Source organism: Octopus bimaculoides, chromosome 2, assembly GCF_046866305.1.
Source record: "Octopus bimaculoides isolate indiv1 chromosome 2, ASM4686630v1, whole genome shotgun sequence".
In the NCBI taxonomy this organism is placed as follows: Eukaryota; Metazoa; Mollusca; class Cephalopoda; order Octopoda; family Octopodidae; genus Octopus; species Octopus bimaculoides.
Window position 1 is genome coordinate 190,938,624 of NC_142929.1, and position 10,364 is coordinate 190,948,987.

At 38.2% G+C, this 10,364-nt stretch overlaps 1 protein-coding gene across 1 annotated transcript in view; it reads right to left on the reverse strand.

Moving 5' to 3' along the window:
- Positions 1–10,364, reverse strand: part of LOC106873701 (regulator of G protein signaling 7) — a 225,016-nt gene that overhangs the window by 25,232 nt on the left and 189,420 nt on the right. Inside the window, exon 9 of the mRNA XM_089348250.1 lies at positions 6,241–6,302. Coding sequence (XP_089204376.1) covers positions 6,241–6,302 — 62 coding nt within the window. The remainder of the gene's footprint in view (positions 1–6,240; positions 6,303–10,364) is intronic.

Consider the following 10,364-nt stretch of genomic DNA (forward strand, 5'->3'; position numbering starts at 1 on the left):
CTGAGGTGTCTGTTATCATTTAACGCCTGTGTTCCATGCTGGCATGAGTTGGATGGTTTGACAGGTTCTGGCAAGGCTGAGGGCTTTGTTGCTATACAGCAGTGGCCCCCAACCTTTTCACAATGGTGCTCAACCCTTCTATTTGAATGAGTTTTCTCACGGACCCCTTTTACTGTGCTTATCTTTATATATATATATGAGTGGTTGGCGTTAGGAAGGGCATCCAGCTGTAGAAACTCTGCCAAATTTAGATTGGAGCCTGGTGTTGCCATCCGGTTTCACCAATCCTCAGTCAAATCGTCCAACCCATGCTAGCATGGAAAGTGGACGTTAAACGATGATGATGATGATGATATATAGTTAGAATTTACAAAAAAATAAACAAAACAAAAGACAAAGACGGGTGTGTAAACAACAAAAAGATGTATTAGTTTAACGCTCAGGAAGTAAGAAAATCTTTTGTTTCGAGCCTATGCTCTTTGACAGAAAGGAACACAGAAATAAAGAGGGAGAGAAAATAGAAAAAGTTTTAGTGGCTAGCGATTGAATTTAGTTTATGGACCTCCAGTACTATATTTGTGGCCCATTAGAAGTCCGCAGACCCCAGGTTGGGAACCACTGGTATACAGTGTCTGGTTTGGCAAGGTTTGTACGGCTGGATGCCCTTCCTCCCATCAGCCACTTTACAGTGTGCACTGGGTGCTTTTTATGTGTCATTAGCAGTAGTGATGTCACCAAGTAATTCACAAGATGAGACCCCTTGACAGAGTGGGAGTGCAGTATTGAGGGAAGTGGCTTTGTGCCAGGTGCAGGAATGTGGGACTAGAATAGGTGTCTTGCTGTAGAGGAAATACATGGGTAACCAAGCAAGAAAGAGAGAAATGGTGGTGGTGGTGGTGGTGGTGGTGATGATGGTATCAAGGCCTACCCTCAAGGTACAAGAAATGGATAGAGAGAGAATTGGGGCACAGAGGGTGGCAAGATGGAGAGGTAGGACCATGAGAGTGTGGAAGAACAACAGAGTAGAGATGAGGACAAAAGTGGAAGCTGTGAATCTCAGTTTGTGGGGAGTGGAAGGGAAATAGGAGTGGGTCATGGATGGGGAAGTGATAAGTGGTAATAAATGCATAAAAGAAAGTGGAGGCTGGAGAGTAATAGTAAAATGAAACCATGGCTGCAAAATAGCGAGATGAGGTAAAGTGTTGGTGATAGAGTGGATGTACAGTGACAGAAGACAGAGGTACATAGGGGTGGATATAGCAAATTACAAAAAAAAGGGGCATTGATGGCAGATATGAGAGGAGTGTTCAGTGGACATCTGGTGGTAAGGGATGATGTTGTGAGTTCAGGATGGGTGGTAAGCAAAGTGGTTCCAAGGCAGTAATACTGGTAGCACATAAAAAGGAATATGTAAAGATCTGTTCTCATATAATTACAACAGTAAAGAAATAGTTAGAAGGGTGACAAAGAGGTGGGTGTTACAAAGATGGGATGGCTTGACAGGTACAAATTTGGAGTGGGGTATAGAGATTAACAACATGCTTTGAAAATCTCATTTTTACCAAGTTAGATGGGTCTCCTTGAGCACAGAAAATCACCAGTCATCTTGGCCCTTGTCATTTTCGTGAAGCTCAACATCCTGAGGTCAGTCTTCACTATTTCATCCCACATCTTCCTGGGTCTCCCTCCACTTTTAGTGATATCCAGCTGTCCTCATCCATATGTATCATATGACTATACTAGCATAGTCTTCTCTCTTTCACATTGCATCTCTTGTCTCTTTCACATTGCATCTCTTGTCTCTTTCACATTGCATCTCTTGTCTCTTTCACATTGCATCTCTTGTCTCTTTCACATTGCATCTCTTGTCTCTTATGCCCTGTACATTCACACTGACACTGCACTTCAAGTGGAACATTCACTTCTTGTCTTCACATGTCCTGTTTCACTTCCATGTAACATTATTGTTCATAAACTAACATCATACAATCTACCCTTCACCCTAAGAGAGAGGCCATTAGTTACCACTGGTTTTGTTGAAACTGATGGATTCATTTATTTAGTATCTTAGAGCCAAGCATTTACATACATACATACAGTGACCTGAGAATATTACACCACATTGACAAAAATATGGCAGTTGGAGTTCTCCTCTTACAACAAGACCGTACCTTGCATTGCATTTGCATACCGGTGCCGATCCCAGATTTGGGATACTCGACTGCTCTGTAGAGGAAATCTATTCCTTAGATATTAAAACCTGCAAGGTCCTACATCAACTGGAAATGTCTACAGAAACAGTGATATTGACAGGTTCTATCTAAGAAGAGATGAAGAAGGTAAAGACTCAAGATCAGAGCAGACAGCCTTCAAAAGCCATAGATTATTTCCCAAGCAGCAAAAATGAATATATAAACCTTGTGTTGAAAAGCAAATGGAAGAATATCCTATGAGTCGGATTAACGTACTTCAAAGAAGACCCACATGTGAATCACTCAGCATACCAAAAGAAGAACAAAAAAGGGCCATGCATAGATATGTTTCCCCAGAGTCTTGAAGATGACACTATTTAAGGGCATGAAGGTGCAGCCTTTCTTGGACTTATGACCACCACATTACACGTAGGAGACAGCTAGGATAAATAAACAAGACAGTAAAACAATTGGAGCCTCAAGATGCGATTGAAAAATGCTGATTATGTCACATTTCTGTGGGAGACATCACATATGATCAGCAGAGCCTGTCGGATGTGTTATCAAGGTGCTACCACCTAATGCACTGAAATAATATACAAGGACATTTGGAAAAAAAAAAAAAGAAAAAAAGAAGTGTCATGGAAAAAATATAGAGAAACCCCTCTGTTACTGAATACATAGAGAAACCTCATCAATACAAGTGCAAGCCTAACAGGTCCGATATAGTCATTTCAGACTACCAAGAAGTTATGTACTGTGATAGAGGTCAACTGCCCTGTTGATAGGAATACCACTTTGAAAATCATAAAGAAACAGGATAACTACAGACAACTGCTTTGAAACCTCCAGCTTCTAAATTTATATTTACACCAATAATAATTTGCGCACTTTGTTTTGTTAGTGAATGTCTAAGTGACAATCTGGATAAGCTGAGGTTGTCAGAAAAAGAAATCATCCAGCTAACATATCATTACAAATACAATTTGTAAATAGAACAGTAAAAATATACAAGACTGTTCTGAAGTTCAGCATGTGACATTGTCTTTGTTATCTACATTTCAACGATGGAATTTTATAGCTTTATTAGAAACCAACTCCTTCCTTACCGGAGGACTTCAAATAATTAAAAATAGAAAAGAACATACAACACACACACACACACACACACATGTATATATCTACAAACATATATTAATTTAAAAACATACACAAACATGCATTTATGTAAACAAGTATTTATACATACAAATCTTCATATATATACATATATGTACATGTGCACATGTATATATAAAAACCTATAAACCTTACCAAAGCTGACCTCACCTGTGCTTGTTCCATGTAAAAAGCACTAAGTCCACTCTGCTGAGTGGTTGGTGTTAGGAAGGGCATCCAACTGTAAAAACCCTGCTAAAACAGTCACAGAAGTCTGGTGCAGGCTTCTGCCTGGCTGGCTCTTGTGGTACCGTCCCACCCTTGCTAGCATGGAAGGCAGATGTTAAACAATGAAGAAACATATATTTATTTATCTACATACATCATCATTTGAAGGTCTACTTATCCATGTTTCCATGGATCAGACTGAGTTTATTTAGGCAGTTCTTCTACACTTGAAGCCCTCATCTGTCTGCCAGCCCTCATCTGTTTCCAAGTAAGGTAATATTTTCCCCACGGCCAGATAATTATTTGCAGAACGTTTGAAATGAATGATGCTTTTGTATGATAGCGACGCTCGTTTACAACTATCACATGATGTAGAAACAAAGAGACAAACACACACACACACATATATCATGGACTTTTTTCAGTTTCTCTCTACCAAATCCACTCACAAGGCTTTGGTTGACTTGGGGTTATAGTAGAAGACACTTGCCCAAGGTGTCACGTAGTGGAATTGAACCTGGAACCATGTGATTGGGAAGTAAACTTCTCAACCACACCTCCTTACAAATATCTATATATTTATAAACACAAACTTACACTGTTACATGTACACATATATCTACAACCACTTACACACACGTGTGTATACATGTATCCATAATGGTTTATGTATTAGCATATCTACATACATTCTTCACATTAGAAAGGACAAAGAAACACAAGATACAAGACAGAAGCAGCCATTTCCATACCTTTTTATCCTTGAAGATGGAATTTCCATTTCAAATTAAATCCGGCTCTTTTACTTTTATGTTTTCTATATAACTGTGTGCGTGTGCGTGTGTGTCTCTAAGAATCTCTTTAAGAAAAGAAAGGACCTGACGTTCACAAAAAGAAAAGAGGCTGTGGAATATGATAAATCTAAACTCAATTCTACCATCTTCTTATTTTTACTTTTGTTACTGAATTTTTTTTTTTTTAATACCGAATTTCTTATTATCATTATTATTATTATTATTATAATGGCAGGAACACTTTGTACTGAATTCACAAGTGCTTAAATAACATTTCAGCGTCCTACAAGTTAATTTACCGTTGATAATGAGTGAAAAGTTATAATGATGATGATAATAATAATAATGATAATAATAATATTCTGCCCTTTCAAACTGTATTTTCTCTGTTTTCGTCTGTGGAATCCACTTAATGAGTTGTCTAATTTCTACAAGTGGTCACAGAAAGAGGAAGAAAAATAAGAAGAAAAAAAAAGGAGAGAGAAAAAAGAAAACCCCAACGAAACTAGCCATTAATGACATCTAATAAATAACCGACGAGGTTGAACCTAACGAAGGAGACGACAAACAAACAACTGTAACAAGTGGTGAGCTGCTGCAGTGGAGAAAACTTGGCCAATCAACGCAAACAGAAAAAACGGATGTGAAAACACGATGATGATGAAGATGGGAGTGGGGAGGCTATATACATATGCTTTGTGCTTTTTTTTGCTTTCTTTTTGCTTTTATTTTAGCCAGAAACGTCATTTGTTCCTGTATTTGTGGCAAAAGGTCCGAGTTCAGTCCTTACCTCTGTCTTTCTTATTCTTTTTTTTCTTCTTTTTACTTGTTTCAGTCATTTGACTGTGGCCATGCTGGAGCACTGCTTTTAATCGAACAAATCGACCCCCAGGACTTACTCTTTGTAAGCCTAGTACTTATTCTATCGGTTTCTTTTGCCGAACTGCTAAGTTACAGATACGTAAACATGCCAACATCGGTTGTCAAGTGATGGTGGGGAAAGGGGACAAACACAGACAAATACACACACACACACACACACGACAAGCTTCTTTCAGTTTCCGCCTGTCAAATCCACTTGCCCAAGGTGCTGCACAGTGGGACTGAATCCGGAACCATGTGACTGGGAAGCAAGCATCTTACTACACAGCCACTCCTGTTCCTAGATTCTAACTTTCTACCTTTTATTTATATTACAAGCATTGAGCTGGCAGAATTGTTACTCTGCTGGACAAAATATTTACCAGAATTTCTTTCAGTTTTTTTCATTTGTGTGTGTGTGGGTGTACATCATCATTTAATATCCATTTCCCATGCTGGCAACGCCAGGAGCTGCAGCATGTGCCAATCGTCTGTTTTGGCTTGGTTTCTATAGCGGATGTGCTTTTTAATGTCAACCACTATCCAGAGTGTACTGGATACTTTTTATGTGGAACCAGCCCCAGGGATTTTTATGTGACACCAGCACCAGGTGAGGTTTGGCAACAGGAAAAGCATCTGGCTATAGAAAATTCTGCCTCAATTCCATCCAACCCATGCAAGCATGGAAAAGTGGACATTAAAATGATGTATGTCTATTAAATAAGGAAACATAGGTATTGTGTGTGTGTGTGTTTGTATAGTGAGAATTTACAAAAAGATGAAGACAGGTGTGTAAACAACAAACAGATATATTAGTTTAATGCTTGGGAAGTGAGAAAGTCTTTTACGTTTTGAACCTACGCTCTTCAACAGAAAGGAACACAGAAATAAGCAGAGAGAGAAAAATCGTAAAAGTTTTAGTGTTTAGCGATCTACCATGGTGAATCATGCATGGGTATGTGTGTTAAACAACAACCACTAAGAGACAGGTATTGTAAGCAAATTACCTTTCAATGACCTTTGACATACGCATCCTTGGTTTTTCTAGAGAGGCTGTCAGATTGTTTACCTGAAATGAGAAAACAGTAGAAATATGTAGATTGGAGATTTCCTTCTAAGTCTTTCTTTGTTTTTTTCTCTCTCCCTACCCTTTAAAACATTGGTTATCAACCAGGGTCCAAGTAAGATTCTTGGGGGTTCATGCAAGCAAAGCAATAAATTAGGGCTTCACAGTAGTATTTTGAGGGCCCATGAGAAAATTTTGCTTTAAATATATTCATTGCAAGAAACAGGTTTCTTTCTCTAATATTTTACAGATGCAAGTTAATGTCGTCATTGTTTAACGTCCACCTGCATGAGGGCCAGTCAGGCTGTTCTGGTAACGACCATGCTCAAAAGGTGTATTTTACGTGCCACCTATATGGGAGCCAGTCCGGCAGCATTAGCAATGACCACTCTCAAATGTTGTTTTCATGTGCCGGTAAGGCGGAATAAAATAGTAATTTTGAAAGAGGTATCTATAAAACTAATTTTAAAACATTGAATAAAAACAGGAGTCCACTGGAATGAAACAGTAACTGAAGGGGTCCACCGGAATGAAACAGTGACCGAAGGGGTCCATAATTAATAAATGATTGAGAAGCATGGATTTGAAGTTGTTCTAAATTTATTTCTGTTTTTACCACAAGGTCACAAAATTGAAGGAAGGGTGGGGTGTAGTTGACACATAATCTTGAATGGTATTTAACGGTGTCCCAGGATGTGTGGAAATGAAAGACGTAGTCAAACTTGGTGAGATTTGAACTTGGAATGGAGAGAGATGTAAATAAATGCTTAATTGAGTATATTTTATGGCTTAATCAAAAGAAGGCCAGTACCATGATCTTTACAAGAGTTCAGAGATTTTGGTGAGTCATTTCCGCAGAATGGACTAGACTAAGTTATATATACAGTGACAGACAGACAAATAGACAGAAAAGATGAGTGGATGGTTAAATAGATACATTGATGGAATGGATAGGTAGATAGATAAATAAATAAGGAGAGAAAAACAAAAGGAGAGATAGAGACAGGGAGAAAGCACAACATAGACTGACAGCGTGATGGATAGATGGAGAGTTACGGAGATGGACTGACAGAGAGACAGACAGAATTTCCCTCAGGGAACTGGTTTAACTGCAGCTTGAGCTAGGAAGCTTACCCTGGGATTGAACTCATAGCTGCATGATTAGGAAGGGAACTTGTAAAACACACAGCCATGCATACTGTTGTTTTTAACTTTTCGTTTTCTTTTAATTTGTTAATATGGCAAAGGCGTAATGAAATGCACTCCCCCACCACTACCATCATCATCATCATCATCAATGTCATTATCATTGTAATCCTGCTGAGGTCAACTTCACCTTTCAACAAATAAAACTCTGTCAAGTCCTGGGTCAATATCATCTGCAAATTGTGTAACTGTTTATTTATGTCTTGGGAGTGAAAGCAGTGCCTCCCCACCACACAGGTCACATTACAGAGCCTCTCAGACCATGGGAGTAGAGTGGGGTACGAATTGAAACCTATGCTAGGGATTATTAAAGGCAGCAAATAATGTTTTCGCTTACTCTAAACCCCACTGGGTCAGTGGTAATGTTGGTTTAGTTTCTTTTCTGATTGAATGGAATTACATAAACAGCATGAAACAGCTTTGAACATCCGACAAACACACAGCCACAAACTGTTGCAATCTGCAGCATTTTAATAACTTCATGCAGATCAATTGAGAGGGGACTGATTTAATACCCACAGCAAATCACAAGTGCACGTGTGCATATTGGATGTATGTGTGCATATTGGATGTATGTGTGCATGTGTGTGTGTTTGTTGGGTGAGCAGATTATGGCTATAATGTTGTTATGATCATCTTGTTTATAAATTTAAGTTGGGGGTGAGCAAGGCAGGGGTGGATTTAGAAAATTGCATTCAATTTCTTGTTTTAAATTGTAATAAATTTTTCATGCCCCATCATTTTTTAATAAATATATTTTGTTCTGCTTTATTAGATGTTTAAATTTTTTTTTTTTATGTAATGCAAAAAAGATCACTTTTGCTCACAAAATGGCAAACTTTGAAAGATGACAGAAGCTAACTAAAGATGCTGGACTGCTAGAGAATATGGGCTGATTGATGAGGAAAAGGAGGAAGAAAGCCACATTACTAGGTTAATTGACAACACAAGAACAATGGTGGATATCAAACAAAACCTTTTAATGAGATAATGGCAAATATCAATTAGTTGTGATGATATTTTAATGCTTTCGTCTTAAATCGAAATGGATCCTGCTAGGTTGAAGCTGCTCTAGACAAAGGACTACAGATCTTGAATAAAGATGAGAGACAATCTACATTGACAAGAAAATGAGCTACCAATTTTCACAGTGATCGTCTTCTTGAAATTCTTCTTCTTATTATTATGAGGCAGTGGAGCTGGCAGAAGCGTTAGCATGCAGGGTGAAATGCTTAGCGGTATTTCTTCTGTCTTTACATCCTGAGTTCAAATTCTGCCGAGGTCGACTTTGCCTTTCATCCATTCAGGGTCAATAAATTAAGTACCAGTTGCGTACTAGGAGTCGATGTAATCAACTCATCCCCTCCCCCATATTTCAGGCCTTGTGCCTATAGTAGAAAGGATTATTATTATATTAATATTGCCCTTGTGTGAGTCAGGTGGAATTTGTTGCGGCAGATTTTCTACACCTGGATGCTTGCTTCTCATTGCCAACTCATCCATTTTCAAAGCAAAATAATATTTTCTCCTTGCCAGACAGGTTTTCACAGATGTGGCCGATACCAATGTCGTATAACCAGCCCGTTTAAAAGTACCCTTGAATTGTCAGGTGATATACTGCACTTGAGAAGACCTATTGAGTCAAGTAAAATCAAAATGGAAATCGTAGTTGTGCCTGACTGGCTCCCATGCCAGTGGCACATAATAAGCACCATCTGAACATGGCCGATGCCAGTGGCACATAAAAAGCACACACTACACTCTCAGAGTGGGGTTGGTGTTAGGAAGTGCATCCAGTTGTAGAAACCTTGCCAGATCAGATTGGAGCCTGGTGCAGCTTCCTGGTTCGCCAGTCTTCAGTCAAACCGTCCAACCTATACCAGCACTGGAAAACCGACGTTAAACAAAGATGCGGATGATTGGGAACATCGCACATCACTTGGATGACAACAACACTCATTTACTGCTATTAGTTGGTGTCAGAACAAAGAGGCACTAACACAAACCCAAGCACACGTATATACATTCGTTTGGCCATTGAGTCACTTATGTAATTTTACGGTTGAAGAAGAATTGTGTGTGGAGGTGAGAGAGAGAGAGAGAGAAGTGATTATAATGTTTCCCCAGGGAAGTCTTTCACATTCATTGAATTCAAACATTATCAAAATTAATAGCCCAATTTATAGAGTACATAATAACCTGAACATTATTTTGAAATATAAACAACTTTAAATATGATACATTTAAAGAATAAATTATTCTCCCACCTTCTATGCTGCATACTAAGTTTTTGAAAATACTATTTATAAATTGAGGATATTAACAACTTGAGTCATAACATATACTGCTTTGAAATTGACATCTGAGAAAGAGGACGAGATGAAATCACAAACTGATGTTTCACTAACACTTCATCTCTGCTTACATTTCAGTACAACTATCAGCTTTTCAACATCTCGTTTTTGAATCCTTACTTTTATTCCAAACTGACCTTGGATTTAGATTTTTTTTTTTTTTCATACATTATTCCGGGATGATTTGGAAGTTGTGTACAGCTTGGAGAAAATTTGTCAGTCAATAACTATGCTGTTTTGTATATATTTGTGTGTGTCTGTGCTTGTCCCTGTAACTTAGCAGTTCGGCAAAAGAGACCAATAGAATAAGTACTAGGCTTACAAAGAATAAGTCCTGGGGTTGATTTGTTCGACTAATGGCAGTGCTTCAGCATGGCCACAGCCAAATGACTGAAACAAATAAAAGAATATATATATATATATATGTATATATATATATATGTATATATATATATATGTATATATATATATATGTATATATAGATATATATATGTGTATATATAT